This window comes from Linepithema humile, chromosome 3 (assembly GCF_040581485.1).
Source record: "Linepithema humile isolate Giens D197 chromosome 3, Lhum_UNIL_v1.0, whole genome shotgun sequence".
Classification (NCBI taxonomy): Eukaryota; Metazoa; Arthropoda; class Insecta; order Hymenoptera; family Formicidae; genus Linepithema; species Linepithema humile.
Genome location: NC_090130.1, coordinates 11,317,421 through 11,343,679, shown reverse-complemented (window position 1 = coordinate 11,343,679; position 26,259 = coordinate 11,317,421). Strand labels below are relative to the sequence as shown.

Here is a 26,259-nt window from a genome sequence, read left to right as displayed (position 1 = left end):
ATCAAAGGTGCAAATATTTGTTTGTTCCCAAATTCTTTTCGGTCTTCAGATTGAAACAAGAGAACTAAGAAAATATTCTCCAAACGAGATATGCATTCAGGTGGCAGACAGGGTACGTAACAATATACTCCTCCAAGAGCAGCACTATGAGATCCCAATGGATTCCCAATCGTTATAATAAATAAAAAGTGGTAAAACAGTAGCATTACTGTCAACGTTTTTTCTCTTCTGACACCAAAGTTTAAATTGAATAAAGTTCTTTACACTATCTGAATCTTTAAGTGAATTAATGTAATGCATTGTAGCAGTAAATGCATCAGGCAGTTCAAAAAATTTTTGTAATACCTGTCTCAAAGGTATGAAATAACTATAAACGTCTTTAACTTTTTCAACAAGAAATGATCCAGTATCTTTACATACCCTTCTGTTACCTATGCAATACTTAATAGGAGCTATATAATTAGTAGAAGACTTAAAATATTTAACACGTTGGTACTCATTCTGAAGATGGTTGAATGAATGTTTTAGACAATCCAATATTGATGTTATATCTTTCATTGTTTCAGAACCAAGTGTATTTAAGTGTGAAACAATTTTTTCTTTTAAAATGGAACTATGGCCACTTATCAGAAATATAATATCATCAATAATGGATTGAATATGGTTTCGTGGGATTGAAGGTTTATTATATAATTTTACAACAAAAGCATTACTGCGATCTTTTATAATAGAATCATTGTCAGTAAGAGTTATTTCACGCAAATAATTTTTGGCACCAATTTCTGTTGATAATATATCAGAATTACTTGTATTAATCTGGTTAATACATTCATTAAAAATTTCAGCGTTATTACAATCAATACGATGTTCATGAGTAGACTTAATAGTAGACCAAGCAGGAAAATTATGATTAGGTCCAACTAAATGTTTTCGCAATGAATTTCGCAACGACCATTGTCGATAACATCCATTTTCACCACATTTAAAAACTGTGAATGAATGAGCACGATGTTTAAAATCAAAATGCATAAATAAACCATTGACAGATGTTTCTATTTTTTTACATAAAAAACACTTAGGCATGACGCTAATGAAATACTTTTGGAAAAAAGATTTATAATCTTTTGTATTCTTTAATCAAAGCAAGAACACTACAAGTGAGTTGAGAGTTATGCTTATCCCACAAAGTTTCAAAATTGTATACAGCTCTTTGCAAAAACATGAAGAGTTGCCTTATTTCGAGAGGATATTCAATATTTAGAGCATTACATATTTTAAAAACGAGGTCTACCTTTCAGTGGTGTTTCTACTTCATATCGCAAGTTGTTGATTACAACAAAGCACTGATGAATTTCATCAAAGCTGGGACCAACTATCACTGTAATGGGCTGCGAGGTCACACCAAATGATCGCAATTTTTTCGTACGCTCTTCTAATCTTGCATCCAAATCAGTAATCGTCTGCAAAATATTAACGTATTTTTAGAATAATATTAAAATAATTAACTTATAATATGGTATATAGGCTTTAATTCAACAAAAAATGCAACATAAAAAAAGAAAGATTGAAAAGTAAAATCAATTTAATTGTATATTTACCTTCACATGTAAAAGAAATGCTTCTTTACATTCTTTCCTAGAAGGTCTCCAATCTCTTGGTTTACCTTTTTTAATCGTGATTACAGGGAACAAATGAGGCATTAACGATATAATTGCAACTTTGGTGCCCTCTATAGAAATATGAATAATTATATTACAAATATAATCATAATATATACATATCATAATAGCAACATAATATATATATATATAAATATATTACAAAATAAGTTGAATATAATCGCTACACAATATCACTGTAAAATGAGACATTATTAAAATCTTACCAGGTGTCAAAACATTATCCAAACGCTTTTTAGCTTTAAAATTCACTCTGTCAGTTATAAATTCTGATAATTTTGACCAAGCAATATAAAGTTTTAAACCGTGTTCTGGATGTAATATTTCAAAATCTTGTTCCAGCTTAAAATAAAACATATATTTCTGTATAATATATGTTAATAAAAAGGTGCTCTACATTATCCGCGTATATAAAGCGCACACTAGATTCAACTAAGTTTATTTGTTTTCTACATGATTTTTCTTATCTACATTATTTTTGGTGTTCTATGTTTCTTCTTCTGATTTTATGTAATGTGTGCGCTGCTGAATAAAGTTTCTTTAAAAATAAAGACTAATTATTACGTTTAACCGAGTAATCAACAGGTTATGGGCCCAGAGAAGCTTGAAACTGGGACAATATAGTTTTTATGATTGAAGTATTGAAAAAGATTGAATATTCATAAGAAATTAGTTGCTGGACGTGTATAAGGACATCGTGCTTTTAGACAAAGAAAAATGTCGGACAAAGTGTTGTATAACCTACCGACTCTCACGGTAGAGTCATATCAACGATGGAAATTTGATGTTCAGGCAGCTCTAGAATCAACCGATCTACTTGGATACGTTGATGGATCATTGATATCACCAGTGCTGAGAGCCGATAATTCTAATGCTGCAGCAGTAACGGAATGGAAAAAACAAGATGCAAGAGCACGCTTAGTTATATCTTCTAGTCTCGATGAGGAACATCATACAGCTATTCGTGGCAGTGCATCCGCTGCTGAGATGTGGAATACAATCAAGACGTTGAGAGAACAGAGTTCGCAAACTAATAAGTATCTTGCACAACAAGAATTTCACCAATACAAGTACACGCCAGGTATGAGTATCTCAGCTTATTTTTCTGGTTTGTCAATCATCAGGCAAAAATTAGAATCAATACAGGAAACGGTAAGTGATGCGACGATGATTGCAAAAGCTATAAACGATTTGCCAAAAGAATACAATTTTTTTAGACAATCGTACCGCATCTCGGCGGCGGCTGGAACAGCTCTGACACTAAAAGACATTCAAGCGCAATTACAGATTGTGGAACAAGATATACAGAAAGGCGATGACACCGGTAAGGAAACAGGTGAAGCTCTGATAACGAAAGGTTCTGAAAAATACAAAAAGCGTGACAAGAAATTTGAAAATAAAGAAAACAAAGAAAAACGGAAATGCTGGATTTGTGGAAAACAGGGACATTTAAAGCAAAATTGCAAATTTAATAAGAGCAATGATATATCGAAATCTGAACAAAAGGGGCTGATTATAAATGAAGGTGATATCAGTGACAAAGACTGGAAAGGAGACTCCGGATGTTCAAGTCATATGGCTAGAGACAAAGGTTTCTTTGAAAATTTGGAACTATTTACAAATGACATGCCTATTACGATTGGAAACGGATCAAGAATGGCAGCGAAAGGACGAGGAACAATTAATGCGGAACTCTACAATGGCACAACGTGGATTAAGCGACAACTTTTAAATGTACTATGGGTACCTAATCTATGTGAAATAGGTTTGATCAGTCTAGGAGTACTAACAGATCGCGGATTTAAAGTTGAGATGAAAGATAAAAGTCTCAGAGTCCTAGATAATAAAAAGGTAATTCTAACTGGAAATCGAAATTATAACAACTTATACAGTTTAAAAATACGCATGATAGAACAAACTGCACACATTGGAAGTATAAAGTTATGGCATGAGAGACTTGCTTATGTTTCGCCTGGCACTGTATTGAAAATGGAAAAATCAAACATTGTGAAAGGAATGGAGAAAATGGACACCAAAGAAAAATTTTTCTGCGAAGGATGTACATACGGAAAAATGTGCAAACAACCGTATAAGTCAAAAACCACAAAATGTAATGAAATTGGTGCGGTAATACATGCAGATGTATGCGGAAAAATGGAGGTTGAATCTTTAAACAGATCTCTATACTACGTAGAATTTAAAGATGAGGCAAGTCACTATACCAAAGTTTACTTCATGCATACCAAGGATCAAGTTCTAAAAAGATTGAAGCAATTTGTTGCAGAACAACGTGCAGAAACAGGTAGAATTATGAAAACATTCTTTAGCGACAATGGAAAAGAATTCGACAATGATGGTGTAAAGGAATTTTTGCTAAATCATGGAATCAAGCATCAGACGAGTGCTGCTTATAATCCTCAGCAAAATGGGCGTGCTGAACGTGAAAATCGTACCCTGGTTGAACATGCGAAGTGTATGATTCATGCTAAAGGATTACCGAAGAAACTCTGGGCAGAGGCGATAAATACGACAGTCTATGTACTCAACAAGGTTCCAGTCTCCGGAAATGAAATAACGCCCTATGAACAATGGTTCAAGAAGAAACCGTCGGTCAAGCATTTGAGAGTTTTTGGGACTACCTGCTATGTTTTAATACCACAACAGTTCAGAAAGAAATGGGAACCTAAGTCAAGAAAGGGAAAACTTGTTGGCTACACAGATACAGATAAGAACTATAGAGTATGGTATGAAGACAAGGATAGAATCGATGTCGTAAGAGACGTAAAGTTTGACGAAACATCCGAATTAAAAGGCACAGTTACCATCTCATTAGACATGAACATGCAACAAGAGGAAGAAGAGGAGACCCCAGATAAACATAAACTTGATGATTCCGAAGATTCACATGAAGAGGAACCAGGTGAACAAGGAGAAATTGAGACACCAAAAACGAGGAAGACAATCTCGAATGCTACTAGAAGTGAAGAACAAGGAAAAAGAAAACTACGAGATCGATCTACTCTAAAGATGCCAGATCGATACTGTGAACAATGCTTCTTAATGACAACTATACCAACTAACTATAATGAGGCACTTGAGTGTGAAGAAGCAGCAGAATGGAAAAATGCAATGAATGAAGAGTATAACAGTCTACTTCAAAACAATACCTGGGAACTAACGGATCTACCAGAGAATAGAAAAGCAATAAAGTCAAAATGGGTCTATACAATAAAGGAAAGACCGAAAACGAGTCTGAGATACAAGGCAAGGTTAGTGGCGAAGGGTTATTTACAGAAACCTGGTATAGACTATGGAGAAATTTTTTCACCAGTTATGAAGATGGACTCCATACGTATAATCCTGTCACTTGCAGCATTTTATAAGCTTGACATTGCCCATTTTGATGTTAAAACTGCTTTCTTATATGGAGACCTAAAAGAGAAACTTTATCTGGAACAGCCTGAGGGTTTCTGTGATGGAACTGGAAAAGTCTGCAGATTATTCAAAGGACTCTATGGATTAAAACAAGCATCAAGGGCATGGAACAACAAATTACATGGCTTCTTGACAGAATTTGGTTTTCAACAGGTAAAGTCAGATCATTGCGTATACTTCATGAAGAATCGTGAAATCATTGTCATCCTTGGTATCTATGTTGATGATGGTTTACTGTGCTGTAACTCAGAGTTGATAAAGGATGAAATACTTACCTATTTAAAGAAACTCCTCGAGATTCAGGTGGAAGATGCAAATTGTTTCGTCGGACTGGAGATAGATAGAGACAAAAGCAAAAATACTCTAAAAATACACCAGAAGACATATATAAAGAGGATTCTAACCCGCTTCAACATGTTGGATTGCAAGACCATAGACACTCCTGCAGATGCCAATGTCAGACTAAGCAAACCAGTGGAAATTTCAGATGAATTGATGCCTTTTTTCATATAGAGAAGTCGTCGGCAGTTTAATATATTTAATGACAGGCAGCAGACCAGACATTGCCTTTGTAGTAAGTAAATTGAGTCAATTCATTGAATGCCATGATAAAACTCACTGGACAGCAATCAAGAGAATCTTGCGATATCTGAAAGGCTCAATAGATGTCGGAATCACTTATACTGCAAATGGAGACAATACTCTGCGAGGATACTGCGACTCTGACTATGCAGGTGACATCGATTCTAGAAGATCAACTTCTGGATACATTTTCATGCTGAACGGAGGAGCTATCTCATGGAGTTCAAAGTTGCAAAAGACAGTGGCTTTGTCTACAACCGAAGCTGAATATATTGCTCTTGCTGAGTCTACCAAGCAATCGCTATGGCTTGGACAACTATTGACTGATTTAGGTTTGGTTTCAGATCCGATTTCAATACATTGTGACAACCAGGGAGCTCTGAAATTGGTTAAGAATCCTGAACATCACCAAAGGACAAAACACATAGATGTGAGATATTACTTTGTAAGGGAGGCAGAACGAGAAGGACGGATTGCAGTCAAATATCTGAAGACAGAAGATCAACTCGCAGATATACTTACGAAGCCACTTCATAGACCACGTTTTAAATACTGTTTAAACTTAATTCATTTATATGATAATTAGAGCAAGAGGGCATGTTAATAAAAAGGTGCTCTACATTATCCGCGTATATAAAGCGCACACTAGATTCAACTAAGTTTATTTGTTTTCTACATGATTTTTCTTATCTACATTATTTTTGGTGTTCTATGTTTCTTCTTCTGATTTTATGTAATAAGTGCGCTGCTGAATAAAGTTTCTTTAAAAATAAAGACTAATTATTACGTTTAACCGAGTAATCAACAATATATAACATTTTATTTGATTTTATATAACATAATATATATATATATATATATATATTTACTCACTATATTATACTCACTATATTATACTCACTAATAGATAACCTAATGGATCAGAGAGAGCTGGAAACTGATCTATATACTCATAACAAGGCTGACTATTAGTTATAAGATCTTGAACTCGTTTTTTTGAAATTTGAGACCAATATGTAGTGACTTTTTGCCATGGTCTAGAATTATTCTTCAGCCATAACAAATATTCTTCATAATTAGCAATGTCATCGTCACTCAACTCATCTATAAAAAACGCAATAATAAATATTAATGATACTCTTCATTTTACAATAATTTGTTATCACATAGGTACACATACAGAACATAAACACAGACATGTACAATATATACTGCTGATATAAATATCACTAAATTCATTTTTCTCGCAATATATTTAAACTTTTCTCAGTAGAACTTACTTTCAGTCACAGCTGTTACAACAGGTATAGTAGACTTTAAAGATAACAAACCAGCTTTGATAAGTTGCCTTCGTGTGGAATAGTATTTTGTGATTATTTTACCTCTTCCTTGTGACTCTCCTTTCTTATTCTTTATATACCAGACACTCTGCAAGAACAAATAATGTTAACAAAATAATTACAGACCAAAATAGCAATATGTAAATTGTACATTTATATGTTTATTTTTGTTATTTATATATACATTGTGGCGGCTCACCGCCACACCGCTGCACTGACGCGGTATAATACACCGCGGCGCCGCTACGCGCCGCAGGCCTTCTACCAGTTACAAGCTTGCGGACCCACCGCCAGGTTGCGCAGGCGGTGAAGAGCCTTCTCGCGATCAAGCTTCGATCGACGAGATATAAAAGAGCTGCTCCGCAGATCTTTCCTCACTCACTCGCTTCAAGGCGAGCTCTCTCCAGGGCCCTTGAACTGAGTCGTACTCTGCCTCGGCAGAAGCTAACCAGAGACACATAGTCTCGCAGTTTTTCTCACGCTGCCTCGCAAGGCGCGTAAAAAGAAAACAGAGTCCCAGCATCGGCCGCACATCTCAACCAAGCGGCCCGCGGATACTCCACTTTCGCCGTCACCTCCTCAGTCTCTAGTGTGGAAATTAATCCCACTAGAGTTCTGCGTCCGGTTGACTCGACCACCAAGGGACACGCTCACACAAGGCGACATCCGAATTCGGAGACCTCTCTCTCCTCGGTACACGGAGCAATCCGCAATTCCGAGAGCCGAGACGGTTGCCACCACCAGCACATCAGAGACTCGATCCATCGCAGTACAGACTTCACCGCTCAGAGCCTGCTCAGAGAGCAGTTGTCAGACGGAAGACCACTTCCCGAACGGAGTTCCACCGACGCCGGGAAAGGGGCTGCAACGAGCTAACTCAATTGAACCGTCCTTTTTAGGACCCGTTCAACACACTAAGACGCGGCCGGTAATTCCTTACCGCGCCCGTCAATTTTTCTTTTGATTCTCGGCCTTACACTCTTGCCGAGAAAGCGCCTCTGGCGCACTTAATCAAAGCAAACAAAAACTTGTACTTTTACTCTACTTCTCTGACGAGGAAAAATAAATTATATTTTTCTAAGAAATTGGTCTCAATATTTCAACCAAGTCGAACACAATTCTTTAGGCAATACGCCTATATACATATTTTATTGTTTTATTATTATTATTAATGTTATTATTACTGTATTATACACGAACTAAACTTAACTTACCTTTTCTTCAGTAGGAAATAATTTTTGTACTTTTTTGCTTAAAAATAATGCTCTGCTGCTTGTAATACTGCAGTTTATGTTAGGTGACAGCTCATTACTAACAATTAGTTTTGCAAGCTTATTTCGCATATCATTATTCAACCTTTTTTCTTTTTGGTATGAACTTAGCACCAATAAGCCTTCTTCAGATTTTTTTAACACAGCTTCAAGATTCTGCAATAATAAACACAATAATAAGAAACATAACAAATTTAAATATTTTTATTTTAATATATTCTTCTTACATATTCATCATCAGTCAGATGTCGTTTCACCCCTAATTGATTTTCTTTATTTTCAAGTAATACATCTAGTCAGAAAAGTTATTATTATAATAATAGTTAATATTAAACATATATATAATTAGATTAAGATTAACATAAGAATGTTCTGTTCTCACCATTAAGTTCACTAGTAGCGACAGAGACATTGTCCGAAATACTCTGCTGAGTTTCAGGCAATGATTGTAGATAGTATATAATATCTTGATTGTGTATATTGCTCTCTATATTTTTCTGCTTTATAAGATTTTCTACTTGTTCTTGTTGTGCAGCTAGTAACTGTTGTTCATGATTAATTGTATTAGAATTTTCTTCCGGATATAACTGTTGAATCTTGGCAAACATTTATATCAATATATTAATGTTATTTATATGGTAAGGTAGATTGCCTTACTCGACAAAGTAATGTGAAGAAAAGTAGAATGTTAAATGAATACCTCTCTTTCATTTAGATATTGTTTTACAATACTTTGAACAATACTTGAAATTTTCTTCGCGGTCCTATGTTTGGGATTAAATTCTTAAGATCTTCTTCCGTTAAAATATTTAATTGATCTGCTTTAATTTCTTGAGCTAAAATTAAAGCAAGTAGAAGATAAAAAAACATGATATATTAGAGAATAGAGAAAACATGAAATATTAGACAGCGCAATATGTATCAATAAAACTATAAATTTTCTTAATCACTCGCTAAACGATAAGACTTAACCATTCCAAGTAGCAAGGGTACATCATTTGACATCATAATAACGTCATAAGGACTTTACTACCTGGGAAAGAAAATGGACGTAGGAATATCTGGACCGAGCATATTTCCGCAGGGTTGAAGCTTGAGGGAAAAGAAGGGATATGATTAATCAAGATGACGATGACGATTAATTATACGAAATAACGATATGGTTACGTATTCCGTATTCATGTACGAAATACATTACCTTAAATCCCAACGATGGCTCGGTTAAAATCATGTCAATGGGACGTAAAAATAGATATATCATGTGTTATATGTACGCAAAATCTCATCAATCAAGATAGTTACAATGGATTTTCCCTTCATTCCTCAGATTTCACTCCCCTCATCCAAACGAGTCCAAGTTATACGTTACTCTTATCATTTTTATCAAAAATAAATTGACTTACTTACCTGTAAAGTTCGCTATTATTTCAGGAGAAAATCCCCATTTCGTTAATAAATTATACGTACTACACGCACTTGTGCTCGACATGGTCTCAAAAACAAGCTTCGAAAGACAAGGACAAAACGTTATACCTTCGATGTAGCACGTAGCACGTAGCACTGCGTATCACCGCTGCGTCACTATCGCGCCGTCGATGTTCTTTTTAAAAAGCGCGTATTTTCAATCGATTGATATATTGGCTTATCTTGTGCGCCTAAGACATTCCGATATTCATTGCCAGTTCAAAAGTCGATGGCACACGTAACGTGAAATGTATCATTGTTGAGCAATACTTATATGCCTTTGCTAAGTAAGATATATCAGATAGCTATGACAGCAAACCTTTTTTGTATAGTAGCAAATTTGATAGCAAACATAGTTTCAGCAAATATGGTTTGCTATGGCAAAGACAATTTTCTTTTCCATACATGTATCAGGTAGCTGAGACAGTTAACTTTATGTTGCTAAATAAAATGACTGTAACAGACATGCGATCATCTACAAATTTTGCTACTATGCCGACGTATTAGCAACAGCAGCAAATATTTGTTATATAGTAGCGATTTTGGTTGTTACAGCAGCAAATACAGTTTCAGCAAACCATGATTAGTTGTGGCAGCAGCAATTTTTTTTCCGTGATCCCCATTCTCTTCCCTTGCAGACTTATTTCTGGACGGAATTTCCGGACGAATCGACAAGAGCGCATCGATCGATCTACCTCTACGAGAATTTTCTCCCATGTCCGTGTATATTTTCGTTCTTACAACATTTGCCGTCGTTGCATATAGAAAATTCGATTAAACGAATGAAAACGCAAAAAGCATTTCGAGTAGCAGCCATCAAAATTCGAGAAAAGTTACGTGAAATGTGACGCATAAAATGCATCGCGTGTGCGAATGTCTCGCTTGGCGTTAACTGCACCGCATTAATTCCAATCTAGGATTCTTTTTCAGAAAGATAAAATTTATTATTTTTTTTTTTTTTAATTCTTATAGTAGCTGATTTTTGACAATGGTCAAATAAATCTAATTTATAGTTTGCATGTAATTACAATCTTTTTAATTTCGCTATTTACATTCCCCTCTGATACCGATAACCTTCTTCTATTAAGTCATCTCCGTTTTCTCCCTAAGCCTTTTTCCGACTGTCGACGAGAGGATCAAAGCTTTGTTGGCGCGTTGGCCGGAAGACCGAGCAGATTCAAAGCATTAGTATACGGCTCGATGAAAGAGAGAGAGACAGGAGAGGGTGGGAAGGAGGGAGAGGGAGGGGAGAGGGTGAGAGAGAAGGGGGAGTTTACTTCATGCTATAGCTTTTACGTCACCCCCCGCCCCCCCCCCATAACTGAAATTGCTTGCGTTTTTTTTTGCCCTAGACATATAGCTAAAATTTTTAAATTGTTATACGCAGAATTTTTTCAACCGCCTTCAACAATTTTATTAACATATACAGGCCGATCTTCTTTAATTAATTTCTCATTAATTATTGCGAAAATCGCAAAACGGTGGAGGATTTTTCTACTCGGTTTAACCCGTTCTACCTACACCCGAGAGGTGATTCAACAATTGTCGGACACCCTGTATTGTAATTTGTAACATTATTTAATACAATACAATTTTATTAATTATATCAAATTAACATTGAAAAATCTCAAGTTTTTTATTACTTCTAAATAAATAGAGAACAAAAATTTTCGACGAAGGCGCATGAGGCAAAAATAATTTTTTTTAAAGGAAGAAAATAATTGTCTCAAAAGTCTTCTAATTGCAAATCTCTATCTATTCTTGTTACGCGCCAATTAGATATCGCTTCAAGTTTTTCTTTTCTTATATGGGTCTTTTTTTCACGTATTTTATCGATGTTGTCAAATTAATCACAAGTATATAAGTAAAGAGATCAATTAACGCATCTGCATGGTATACCGTCACTTGCGTATTGCAAAGCAATCGTATCGACGCCTTTTCGACATTGGCCGCGTTTTGCACGCCCGTTCGCTTATCCTTGCGCATAGATTCACCGCGATTAGATCTGAGACCCCTGATATCGTTGGTATGTGAAAGTCCATTCTTTAACATTCACAATAATACGGCATAATACGGTTTACCGATCATAGAGATCTTTAAATTATTAACGATTATTTAAACCGATTCGTGCGCACTTGACTTGTATGAATATCTGAAATCGGTCGATTATCGAGACTTGTCGAATAATAAAAATTGTATATTATTAAGTTTTTCGAGAAGTATCATTATTTAAAATGTACACAACCCTACACAATCTAAATAGTTTGTGTAGGATAAATCAGAAAGATAGGTCTTGCGCAAAATTATGGAAAAAAAATTGTACAAAAAGTACAATTTCCAATAATTTTAATTAATTCAAATAATAAATACATAACACTTTGGTAATGGAATTTTAAAAACTGTTATGATATACCATGATGTATTTTTATATACCACATGTATTTTTATCAAGTATTAACCATGATAAATATTCGAATATGTTTTTCGAAATGTATATTTTGATTTTTTTTAGTTTTAAACTTAATTTATATAAAGACTAAATTTACGAATTATAAATGATATTTATATTGGTTTAAATTTTTTTTCTTGCGTATAAAACAAAGTTTAAAGTAAATTTGAAGATTTAGCACTTAATTAGCGTTGTCGAATTAAAAATGTTAAAAAGACAGATTCGTGAATCTCGATTTTAGCACGTGGATCATTTGTAAGCTTTGTTGTAGCAATTGTTTCTCAGATTTTTGGGGGTTTCTCAGATTTCAGGATTTTCAGAGTTTTTCAGATTTTTTTTATGTTTTCACATGTTTATAAAAGATTAAGTAGGAGAAGCGTCTAATTTCATATACAAAAGAATATTCTTATGTCTGCGAAATATGTCGTAAGGAGCGCGGCATTGAGCTGGCAGGGATACAAAACGCAACGAAAGTGAAGGCGAAGTCGATTCCATTTAATTGGCGAGGTCTTGCAGTACTTCAAAACGCGTTCTACGATTTTTCCCGCGTTCGCATCAAACGGATAAGGAACAAAATAAAATCAAACAATTTGACATGGCCAAGTGCAGCACAAGCAAAGAGAGAAGTAGAGCGATTTGCCGTCAACAGACTGAGATACGTCATTTGTATCAGGCAGATTACCACGTATTATCATATATTTTTGTACAGTGGTTATACAAATCATCTTTATATAATTTTTACGAATAAAGTATATTTAACATAGAAATTATTCGTTAAATTAAATAGAAGGAGGAGGGCAAAAAAATATCTTAATCATTCTGATGACGATGACTAATATATAGATACACGTTATGTATCTTTAGCTTCGGGTTATGTACTATACAGAAGGTCCAACATGCCAAGATCTCTTTTTCCAATTTTGATTTTTTCACAACTCATCCTTCGAGCCCTCTATTTTTCACGTGTTACGTTGTCAATTAGTAACCGATGGATGACTCTGTGAAAGAGACTTACAGGATATTTACTGGGAGTTTGGCCGTAAGTACCAAACTTTTTCCAAGCTCAAATGTCCCATAGCGACGTCTTTTCTTCAATCTTCTCTCGAGAAGTATATATAGATACATCATATATTCGTAACTCACGGCCTTTACATGACTCATTGTCAGTCATAGTTACTGACGGTTGGATCTCTCTTCGTTCTCTAAGCATCGTCGTGCGCGAAAATGGCTGTGAAACAACGCGTATGAGGCTTATTTTGTCCAATGTCCCGCGAGAATCAAGGCGACTTTTTCTCTCTCTTTCTTTCTCTCCTTTCCTTCAGTCCCCTCACTTCTATTTTTCTTTTGTTGTGACATTAATTTATGATGGAAATTTCGCCGACGTGTATTCATTAAATTCTCTGAAAGCGCTGTCATTCTCTATTGTCCGTGAGCTCGGCTAAAAATATGCAACGATTGCACTAGACTATTATTTTTTATATCTCTGACAAAAGTGATAAAAGTACATTCCTTCTAGTTAGCTATGCTAATTACCAATGTAAGATTGTGCAGCTTTATTACTGACTTTTCATAGTTCTGTTTGCAATTTGGTACAATATAATTTTGAGAGGCCACTTACATCAACTACATATGTTTGTATACAGAATCACGTATCTAAAGAACTTTTTTACTATTACTGTTTTAATAATAAGAAAAAAACTGCCGCAAAATGTGCATTGCATATTAATTTATTTATAACATAATCTTCTATTATGAACACAGAAATTAGATCAGGAGACGCGGTAGTGTCTCCGGCCAAGTTCAAAAAACGACACTACTAAGTCAGGAAAAGAATCTCTGGCAAAGTTCGGAAAATGACACTACTAAGTCTCTTATTCTGCGCGCACAAAGTCGACTTTTCGGGGGTTTGTAGCAACTAAAATATAAAAAATTTTATAAAAACACATAGTATATCCTTAAAGGCGGCATCGCCACGACTAATTTGAGCCAAAAAAAAATTTAAATTGGTCCAGCCGTTTCAGAGATACAAGCGGTCAAAAAGTGATGTTGGTAATGCAAAAATTAAGAAACGTCGTCTCCTTATTCTTCTCCTCTGTCCGCAGGGGCGGATGAAGAATTTACGGGGCCCAGAGTATTATCATTATCATTAAAATTTACGGGAATTTCTCGCACCAGGTGCCAAGAGTCGACGATTTCGACTTCCTCGAGTTGCGCTACGGGAATTCCTCGCACCAGGTGTCAAGGGTCGACGAATTCGACTTTCGCGAGTTGCGCTACAGGAATTTTTCGCACTAGGTGCAAAGGGTCGACGAATTCGACTTCCCCGAGTTGCGCTACGGGAATTTCTTGCACCAGGTGTCAAGGTTCGACGAATTCGACTTTTGCGAGTTGCGCTACGAGAATTTTTCGCACCTGGTGCCAAGGGTCGTCGAATTCAATTTCCCCGAGTTGCGTTACGAAAATTTCTCGCACCAGGTGTCAAGGGTCGACGAATTTGACTTTCGTGAGTTGCGCTATAGGAATTTTTCGCACTAGGTGCAAAGGGTCGACGAATTCGACTTCCTCGAGTTGCGCTACGGGAATTCCTTGCACCAGGTGTCAAGGGTCAACGAATTCGATTTTCGAGAGTTGCACTACGGGAATTTCTTGCACCAGGTCCCAAGGGTCGACGAATTCGACTTTTGCGAGTTGCGCTACGGGAATACCTCGCATCAGGTCCCAAGAGTTGACGAACTCGAGTACCCTGAGTTGCGCTACGTGCATTTCTTGCACCAAATGCCAGGGGTCAATGAATTCGACTTCCCCAAGTTGCACTACAAAAATTTCGCAAACATGAAAAAGAGAGAGAGAGAGATATGACATATTTTGATGTAAAATCTAAAATTTTTTAAAATATTTAGTTATCGATAATCTTACCGTAATATTTTTATACGCAGAATAATAAAACGAATCAATACGTGTAAAAAAACCCATTGTTATTTTGAAGAAAAAGTATGTAATTTACAATGTACTTTTTTTAACAATTATGCGTTTTCTTTACTACTTGTCATCATTCTAATCATAAAAGTATTACGGTAAGATTATCCATAACTTAATACTTTCAGAGATATTTTAATTTAAATTTTATATCGAAATATGTCAGATTAAGATATAAAATAACTCGAAGAGTATTAAAAAGAACTTCTGCAAAGTATGAAAAAGAAAATTATTATATCTTTTAATCTTGTTAATATTTTATTAATAAATAAACTGCCATGTAATAGAATTTTATTAGTATTAATGAACGAAGAACATCTCATCGACGTCGACATCGATCCAGTCGCAAAACTTATAATGTAAAATAATTTAGTTAATATGTTATTAAGTTAATATAAATGTTACATTCGAAATGTAGAAAAATAATTGAAAAATAATTTAAATTTTGTCACATAATTAATTTTGTACATTTCTGTACATTTTTATATTAACTTAATTACATATTAACTAAACTATTTTACATTACAACACGTCTTGTGTTTTATATAGCATTTAAGTCATGTGAAACAGATGTTTTATTAGTAATATTAGAAAATAACTAATTACATAAGTCTTGCGTTTAATATCACAGTTACGTTATGTGAAACATAATAAGTGTTATTTCGAATATTTTAACTATATTATTTTATGTTTAACATGTTTTTAATTTGATATCATTGTTTTTTTTCGCATATTTTGTAAAAATTTTAACAAAACCGTGATATGAAGCCAAAGATATTTTATATTAGCTATCTATGGCTTTATATCAATGGAGCAGTCAAACCGAAGACATGGTACAACAAAAAATAGTTTAGTTTGAATATTCGAAATAAAACATTTGTTTCACAGAATGTAAGTGTGATACAAAATACTTGTGTTAGAATATAAGATAATTTAGTTAATATACAACTAACTTAATATAAATGTTACATTTAAAATGTGCAAAAATAATTGAAAAATAATTTCAATTCTGTCACATAATTAATTTTGTACATTTATATTAACTTAATTACATATTAACTAAAATATTTCACATTATAACACAAGTATTTTGTTTATATCACACTTATGTTCTGTTAAACAAATGTTTTATTGGTAATATTACAAAATAACTAATAATAACATAAGTATTGCGTTTGATATCACAGTTACGCTAGATGAAACATAATAAGTGTCATTTCGAATGTTTTAACTAAATTATTTTATGTTTAACATGTCTTTGATTTGATATTATAGTTTTATTTCGTATATTTTGTAAAAATTTTAACAAAACTGTGATATCAAACCAAAGATATTTTATATCAGCTATCCATGGCTTTATATCAATGGAGCAGTCAAACTGAAGACATGTTACAACAAAAAATAGTTTAGTTTGAATATTCGAAATAAAACATTTGTTTCACAAAATGTAAGTGTAATACAAAATACTTGTGTTAAATGTAAGATAATTTAGTTAATATACAACTGACTTAAGAGGATGCTTAAGTCCTATTTTATCGACCGGTATTTTCAATTTTCTAAAAAGGGTGGCGTTTTTTATTGCTTTAATAGAATTACAAATCTTTTGGTGTAAATAAAGTACATATGCTAATCTTTCGGCAGTTGGTCAAATTTAAACCAAAAAATAAAAAAAATTTTTGAAAATTTACCGACAATGTCTCCTCAAAGAATTATATCTTTTATATCAAAATTATACTGCTTCAATCTGCAAAACAAGACCATGTGCCGAAGAAGAGCGTATGAAACAATAATAGAAAACCAAAAAAATAGAGCTTAGAGACTTATTTTCAAAACACCACCCTTTTCCAGATTTATGTAAAGCATGTGTGCAATATAGAAAGAATAAGGTAAAAAAGAGCTATAGATTAGTTCCGGGATTTTGGGATAGAGGCGCTATACAGTTTTCAGTGCTATCTGTCATATACAGAATCTTTTAGGTTAGTTATGTATGTGTTAGTTGTGCGTGTGAGTGTGTGTTTGTGTTATGTGCTACAAAACCCGGCTGAAAAAAATGGGTTGAAAACACTCTGAAGGATAAAAAAGTGTATGTATTATACATAATTTTTGCTACATTCTTGCAAACATTTATATTATTTAGTTACATACATTCATATTCTAATTTCTGTAAAATACTTTTATTCATGTGCTTTATGTGTATATATTATGTATATTATGTGCTCCATATTATGTATATTCACATCAAAGTATCTATGTAAAAAGTTAATATCATTTTGTATATTGTATAATAAATGTATATGTCATATAACTTATTTATAAAGCATGAAATACAAAGGTATTTTTAGTTTCTTGTATGTATCATTTGTAAAAAAATCTTGATAAAAAAAAACATTAATTTTGTGACTTGCAATAATTTGTTTCAATATATACTTCTTTTAAATACTTACAATTAGCTTTATTTTATGCGTTTACCTTGGTATCTAAAATACACATCAAAATATAAAATTAATTTCTAGTTCAATAAAAAAAAAACATTGTAGTCTTACACCAGAGAGGAATGGTAAAATATCATGTATATGTAATAACAAATAAATCACTTTTTCACTGACATTATACACAACTTTGCAGAAATAAATTTATTCTGTGAATTTTGAATGTGTAGTGCAGTTTAAAACACACAGTCGAAATATGTCTATATTTTTGAAATAATAGTTCTGATTTTTCATGAATCACAGTGGTTTTATAAAATGTTCAATTTTAACAGTTTTTATTGGACTGTACTTTAGACAATATTATATTTTGCCATTTCTTTCTGTTGTAAGACAAGAATGTTTCTTTTCTACTGTAATAGAAATACATTTTCGATTTTGATAGGTATTTTAAATACCAAGTTAATCACATAAAATAAGGCTAATTGTAAGTATTTAAAAGAAGCATATAATGAAACAGATTATTGCAAGTCGTAAAATTAATGTTGTTTCTTTTATCAAAATTTTTTTACAAATGATAGACACAAAAAAATAAAAATATCTTTATATTTCATGCTTTAGAAATAAAAAATATGGCATATATCATATATCATATATTGTAAAAAGAGTATACAAAATGATGTCAATTTCTTAGAAAGATATTTTGATATGAATATAGATAATATGGAGCATATAATATACATTATATATATATACATAGAGCATATGACGTAATAAAAGTATCTTACAATAAAGAATAAGACAAGCCAGAGGCGGTTTCCTCGTGGACTGGCAATATAGAATAAGACAAGCCAGAGGCGGTTTTCTCGTGGATTGGCATTAGAAAATTCTTATTCTTGTCTTCAAGCCAGAGGCGGTTTCCTCGTGGACTGGCAATATAGAATAAGACAAGCCAGAGGCGGTTTTCTCGTGGATTGGCATTAGAAAATTCTTATTCTTGTCTTCAAGCCAGAGGCGGTTTCCTCGTGGACTGGCAATATAGAATAAGACAAGCCAGAGGCGGTTTTCTCGTGGACTGGCATTAGAAAATTCTTATTCTTGTCTTCAAGCCAGAGGCGGTTTTTTCGTGGACTGGCAATATAGAATAAGACAAGCCAGAGGCGGTTTTCTCGTGGACTGGCATTAGAAAATTCTTATTCTTGTCTTCAAGCCAGAGGCGGCTTTCTCGTGGACTGGCAATATAGAATAAGACAAGCCAGAGGCGATGTAACGTCAGCTAATAATTTTTAATAAATATAGTCAGAGGCGATCTAACGTCAGCTGACCGTTTAGAAAAAAGACAGCTAAAGGCGATTTATTCGTGAACTGGCAAATTGTAAGAAATATTGTCAGAGGCGATCTATCGTGAGCTGACAATTTTTAATAAATATAGTCAGAGGCGATCTAACGTCAGCTGACAGTTTAGAAAAAAGAGAGCTAAAGGCGATTAATTCGTGAACTGGCAAATTGTAAGAAATATTGTCAGAGGCGATCTATCGTGAGCTGACAATTTTTAATAAATATAGTCAGAGGCGATCTAACGTCAGCTGACAGTTTAAAAAAAAGAGAGCTAAAGGCGATTTATTCGTGAACTGGCAAATTGTAAGAAATATTGTCAGAGGCGATCTAACGTCAGCTGACCGTTTAGAAAAAAGACAGCTAAAGGCGATTTATTCGTGAGCTGGCAAATTGTAAGAAATATTGTCAGAGGCGATCTATCGTGAGCTAACAATTTTTAATAAATATAGTCAGAGGCGATCTAACGTCAGCTGACAGTTTAGAAGAAAGAGAGCTAAAGGCGATTTATTCGTGAACTGGCAAATTGTAAGAAATATTGTCAGAGGCGATCTATCGTGAGCTGACAATTTTTAATAAATATAGTCAGAGGCGATCTAACGTCAGCTGATAGTTTAGAAGAAAGAGAGCTAAAGGCAATTTATTCGTGAACTAGCAAATTGTAAGAAATATTGTCAGAGGCGATCTAACGTCAACTAACAATTTTTAATAAATATTGTCAGAGGCGATCTAACGTCAGCTGACCGTTTAGAAAAAAGACAGCCAAAGACGATTTATTCGTGAACTGGCAGATTTTAAGAAATATTGTCATAGGCGATCTAACGTCAGCTGACAGATTTGAAAAAATACGTATTTATGTTAGTTAGCAATTTACTGCACGTGTGGTCTGTTTATATTTTATCAGATAATTTATAAGGTTATTGAACCTTTTTTCTCACAATTGAAATTCTATCGTATGGTTGAATGTACATACGAGACAAAATAGACTTATACAAGGTGTCTAATAGATAAGTTAGATTGTTAAAATATTTTATTTGAAAAATGTATGTATAATACTATATATCTAATTGGAAAAATATGTTATATGCTTTTCCTATTTTTATTCTTATGTAATTAATACAAAATAAATAAATAAGTTAATTAATTATTAAATACATACATATACATATTGAATATAGTTATTTTTATTTTGTATTTTATATAACTGAAATAATATATACTTTCATTATTTCAGTCATTATCATATAAAATACAAAATAAAGATAACTATTTATTGAATATATGTGTATATGTATATATTAATTAATTGATTAATTAGTTATTTAGTATTTACTACATAAGGATAAAAATAAGAAAAGTATATGACGTTTTTCTTCAATAATATATAATATATAGAATTATATGTATATTTTTCATTTATTATTTTGTCATATTTAGTTCATATTTATTTGACACCTTATATACGCCTATGTCGTCTCGTACACTATATTGCAACCTTGCGACGAAATTTCAGTCGAGGAAACAAGCGCAAGCATCGTTTGTTTACAAACTTTCGATGATACACGTACACAGACCACACGTCAGTGTAGTGAGTCACCACTACAAACAAATGCGTACACACGGACCTACGCGGCATAGGTCCGTAGGCTGCGCCGATAATGTCATTTTATTTTTAGTACCATCGAAATGATGGCGCTTTCGCGTCGGAGTTCGCCCGTCACTTTAGCATCCTCTTAATATAAATGTTACATCCGAAATGTGCAAAACTTATTGAAAAATAATCTCAATTCTGTCACATAATTAATTTTGTACATTTATAAAAAAGTAGGTGATATAGCACAAAAATTCATAAATGATAAGGTCTGGCTAAGTTCCAAAAAAGACATTCCAATATGTTTATATTTTAATAATTATCTAAATTTTTAATATATTACCAACATGAAAAGTAACTGATATGTTATTCAAGGTGCAAATTCAAAATAAACATACATAAAATATTCATAAAATGTATAAATAAAACTGATCAAAATTTGATTAAAAAAAAATTTAATTAAAATAACAAAATATTTATTAAAAAATACAAAAACCCTTGGCGCTGCCAACGGGCTTCACTCACCCCCCCCCCCCCTAGCGCAATCCCTTCACGCCATTTCTCCCTTTCCTCCCCCCCCCCGTCAAGAGGCTCCACCACCCCTCCACCCCTTTACATCTTTACACCTATAGTATTATGAAACAACGAAAATGAGTAATAATGTAATAATAGCATAATTAATTGACATCATGTAATTAATTGACATTATGTAAGTTAACATGTTGTTCGGTGTGGCAGCGCCAAGTGTTTTTGTATTTTTTAATAAATATTTTGTTATTTTAATTAAATTTTTTTTAAATCAAATTTTGATCAGTTTTATTTATACATTTTATGAATATTTTATGTATGTTTATTTTGAATTTGCACCTTGAATAACATATCAGTTACTTTTCATGTTGGTGATATATTAAAAATTTAGATAATTATTAAAATATAAACATATTGGAATGTCTTTTTTGGAACTTGGCCAGACCTTATCATTTATGAATTTTTGTGCTATTGTTATATTCTTAGAGATTACAAAATATTTTTTAGTGTTAGTTTATTCTTTTTTATAATAATGAAATGTTTACGATTTTTTTTTTTCTATAACGATAAAACAAAATACGCCAAACTAAATTTATTTTGCTTTAAAGCGTCCAAAATCTTTATTAAACCTTCCCATACAGCAGGGCTCGGAATTATTTCATCTTTTCGGCCGATTCTCGTGGTATACGCCTCCTTTCCTCTCTTTACCGCGCGCGCAGCAGCCGCTAGGGCCAGCGCCGCCGAGCGTTAGGAGCGGCGCTATCCGATTAAAATTGCATCAGAGATTGTTGTATCAGGAGCAATTTCACACACTGCGTGTCTTTTTGTGCACTGCGAACTGCGAGACTTGGAAAGTACTTTGTGAGTAAATATAAATAACAAAGAGAATAATCGACGAACATATATGGATGACCAGCAAGAACAATGGCCGGGTCAAGTTGGGTAATGCGTGTTTTTTGTTTTCGCGCATCATATTATGATGTCAAAATGAACTGATTATAAAGAACTATTTTGTGTTAGAAATATAAATTCGTAGTGAGCTCTTTTTTATTTACTGTTAAAGAACTCAGAAAAGAGCACTTTTAGACAATTTTTTTGTAATCATTTTGACAGATCATAAAGAATTCAAAAAAAAGAATTCTTTTTGAACCCTTTTTGGGGATAAACTTCCGAAAAGCTATCACCTCCGATTTGGCTGATTTTTAGCCTAAATACTTATTTTATCTAGTAAATAATATTCCCAAATGGATTTTTGGCGCAAATGCCCCTTAGCCCCCCTCAAAGGTAAAACTGTTTTTGTTAATTATTTCAGAAAGTATTTATTGTACGGAAAAAGTTGTCAAACAAAAAATGAAGCTTATAAAAAGCTCTATAAATAAGGTCCTATACATATTTTACCTAACTTCAATATTTTAGTCATTATTATCAAAAATTTGAAGGCAGTGTGCTCCGCCGTCGAAAAACTATACACATAGAGTCTGGATTGAATCTCGCTTTGCGTAGAAAGTCGTAAACCCATGTGGAACTTCGCTTCGCGTTGTAAAGTGTATGCGTGGATGCAGTTGGTGCCGCCCCTCCTACAGGGGCTTTTACAAGTTTTTTGATAATAACGACTAAAATATTGAAGTTAGGTAAAATATTGTTGTGTCCGCGTGTCGTAATCGACAGTCCGCGATCGCCCGAATAATAATTACTCGCACAAAGAACGGAACACAATTTTAATAATAAAACACTTTAATAATTAAACACTGAAACACAACAACGTAACAATGACTGCGTTCAGCAGACTCAACAGTTGTAGACTTTCCGTTGAATCTCGACTGTTGATTTGTTGGTTATAAAAGTAAGAGCCAATCACGTTCGATTGCTACTAAGCGGTTTGTTCTGCTGAATGCAGCTAATGTAACAAGAATTCGAGTATAATATGCCGGAGCTATCAGGTACGCGTCCGCACAATCTGACAGCTTGCATAAATCTGACAGTCCAAGAAAATCAATAATTTTATAAACATTAGCCAGCTTCCATGGTAACATAAACATTAGTTTGTTTCTATGGTAATATTGACATAAGACATTTAATTTACTATAAAGGCCATCACACACAAAATGACATAACTGCATATGCATAGCATAAGACCGTCTCGACCAATGAGCATACTATGTAAATCAATATGGCGCCTTTATGCTAGATGTTCATTGGTCGAGACGGTCTTATGCTATGCATATGCAGTTATGTCATTTTGTGTATGATGGCCTTAACTCTTTTACGAACTATCAAATAGTTTATTAATCGATATTACTATAGCAACACGGCAAAGATAAACGGCGCGTAATTTAGGGTACGCAACAATATATATAGGACCTTATTTGTATAGCTTTTTATGAGCTTCATTTTTTGTTTGACAACTTTTTCCGTATAATGAATACTTTCTGAAATAATTAACAAAAACAGTTTTACCTTTGAAGGGGGCTGGGGGCGGAGGGAGCATTTGCACCAAAAATCCATTTGGGAATATTATTTACTAAATAAAATAAGTATTTAGGCTGAATATCAGCCGAATCGGAGGTGATAGCTTTTCGGAAGTCCACCCCCCTTTCTGGAGATCCTGCTGTCTAGGCATGATTTCCAAAAATTATGTTTTATTTTGTAAATTGTTTTAATTAATAACTTTTTAATAAACAACGAGCGTCGGCTGAAACCTTTTAATAATTACTCAGGATTGTGACTTCGACAATATCAAGATTAAAGTCATTGGAACTGCATCTCCTATAATGCATAATTATCATTTCTAATATTTTTTTGTATTATAGTGTCTCAAAAAGAGCGGGACCCTAGAATATCTCGGAGGGGTTGCGTTTCCGAGAAAAATGTTTTAGACAAAAATTGTAGAATATAAAATGATCTATTTAGTGATGTTAGCAGTTTGTCTTTGAATTGCGTCACAAAAATTAGATCAATTACATCGATTTTTTAAAATGGAAATTCCCATTTTTTATTGCATATTCTTGTAACTGATCTCGAGAGCTTTTCAAAACACTATAATAAAGTTTCTTTTCATTAAGAGGATGCTGGAGTGTCAGACGAACTCCGACGCGAAAGCACCATCATTTCGATAGAAATAAAAATGAGAATGACATTATCGGCGTAGCCTACAGACCTACGCCGCGTAGGTCCGTGTGTACGCATTTATTTGTAGTGGTAACTCACTACACTGACGTGTGGTCTGTATACGCGCCATCGAATAGTTTGTAAACAAACGACGCTTGCGCTTGTTCTTCGACTGAAATTTCGTCGCAAGGTTGCAATATAGTGTACGAGACGACATAGGCGTATATAAGGTGTCAAATAAATATGAACTAAATATGACAAAATAATAAATGAAAAATATACATATAATTCTATATATTATATATTATTGAAGAAAAACGTCATATACTTTTCTTATTTTTATCCTTATGTAGTAAATACAAAATAACTAATTAATCAATTAATTAATATATACATATACACATATATTGAATAAATAGTTATCTTTATTTTGTATTTTATATGATAACGACTGAAATAATGAGAGTATATATCGTTTCAGTCATTATATAAAATACAAAATAAAGATAACTGTATTCAATATGTATACGTATGTATTGAATAATTAATTAACTTATTTATTTATTTTGTATTAATTATATGGACGTATTTCTACGCGCAATGGAGTGTGTTCGAACTGGCGAGAAGTGAGATAGAGTCAACTTTGTGGAAAATATAATTTATTTTCTTTGTCAGAGAGATTGTATGTACAGTTTGTGTTTGAGTGTTTAATGCGCCAAAGGCGCGCTCACAGCAATGTATAAGACCGTGAGTTTAGAACAAAAATTGACGGGCGCGGTAAGAGATTACCGGCCGCGTCTTAGTGTACTGAACTGGTCCTAAAAAGGACGGCTCTATTGATGATGCTCGCTGCAGCCCCTTGCCTGGAGTCGGAGGTACTCCGTTCGGAAAATGGTCTTCCGTGTGGCAGCTGCTTTCGGAACAAGCCCTAGGCGGCGAAGTTTGAGTCGCAATAGAGCGGGTCTCCGTCGTGCCTTGCGCTGCGACCGTCTCGACTCTCGATGTAACAGACCGTTCTGCGAATCGAGGAAAGAGAGGTCTCCGTGCTCGTATGTCCCCCGGTACGAGAGTGTCCCTTGGAGGCCGGGTCAACCGCACACAGAATTCTAGGAATTAATTTCCACGGTAGAGTCTGTAGTGGTGACGGCGATGCTGGAGTAATAGCGGGCCGCTTTGGTGAAGAGTACGGCCGAAGCTGGGACTTTGTTTTTCGTTTCTGTGCCTTACGAGGCACTGTGAAAAAACGAAGAGGAAGTTAGCCTCTGGTTACGCTCTTTACTACAAGAGCTATTGCTCAGCTCAAGGGCCCTTAGTTAGAGCTCGCCTTGAAGCGAGTGCGTGAGTAGCTGATCGATTCTCGATCGCGAGAAAGCCTTACACCGCCTGCGCTATCTGGCGGTGTAGCTGTAGGCTTAGCGCTTGGTTGAGGGCCTGCGGCGCGTAGTGGCGCCGCGGCGTACTATGCCGCTTTGATGCAACGGCGTGGCGGTATGCCACCACAAATTACATAAAAATAAAAATAGGGAAAGCATATAACATTTTTGTCCAATTAAATATATATAATAGTATTATATAATATATACATTTTTCAAATAAAATATTTTATCGCATCTAATTTATATCTATTAGACATCGTATAAGTCTATTTCGTCTCGTATGTATATCATCCCACACAGAACATAATATCCAATGGACGTCCATATAATCTCCATAACTCCATACTACATCTATCTCTACGATGGATATTAGATAGGTTTCTATTAGAAATCCATATTATTTCCATGATAAATGACGATATAAATCCATCATAAATGTCTATTAGACATCTGTTATCGATGTTTGATAGAAGTATCAGTATCCATAATAACGAATATTGTTAGGGCATCGTCGATGTCAAACGTTTTGGCTGATCATTCAGCCATCTTCAGTGCTAACGTTACAAATCTGTTTAGTAGAAAGATTGTGGTTTCAATTCGTCATTAATAAAATTATTTGGCAGTAAAGTCACAAATGTGATTGCGAGATAGTCTTGTTTATGTAGGTGTTAACAGAATGTCACGACTGTGAGACAGTCG

At 34.0% G+C, this 26,259-nt stretch overlaps 2 protein-coding genes across 4 annotated transcripts in view; one reads left to right on the top strand and one right to left on the bottom strand.

Moving 5' to 3' along the window:
- LOC105672789 (uncharacterized) overlaps nucleotides 1-14,983 on the bottom strand; it is a 46,178-nt gene extending 31,195 nt beyond the window's left edge. Inside the window, exons 1-11 of the mRNA XM_067351814.1 lie at nucleotides 14,858-14,983; nucleotides 11,671-11,814; nucleotides 8,690-8,903; nucleotides 8,535-8,599; nucleotides 8,251-8,463; nucleotides 6,977-7,124; nucleotides 6,598-6,800; nucleotides 1,886-2,021; nucleotides 1,599-1,729; nucleotides 1,292-1,460; nucleotides 265-989 (exon numbers count right to left, since the gene is read on the bottom strand). Coding sequence (XP_067207915.1) covers nucleotides 265-989; nucleotides 1,292-1,460; nucleotides 1,599-1,729; nucleotides 1,886-2,021; nucleotides 6,598-6,800; nucleotides 6,977-7,124; nucleotides 8,251-8,463; nucleotides 8,535-8,599; nucleotides 8,690-8,903; nucleotides 11,671-11,814; nucleotides 14,858-14,983 — 2,274 coding nt within the window. The remainder of the gene's footprint in view (nucleotides 1-264; nucleotides 990-1,291; nucleotides 1,461-1,598; nucleotides 1,730-1,885; nucleotides 2,022-6,597; nucleotides 6,801-6,976; nucleotides 7,125-8,250; nucleotides 8,464-8,534; nucleotides 8,600-8,689; nucleotides 8,904-11,670; nucleotides 11,815-14,857) is intronic.
- The window catches only part of Src64B (Tyrosine-protein kinase Src64B), a 77,862-nt gene that overhangs the window by 31,460 nt on the left and 20,143 nt on the right, over nucleotides 1-26,259 (top strand). The gene's annotated exons all lie outside the window — the stretch shown is intronic.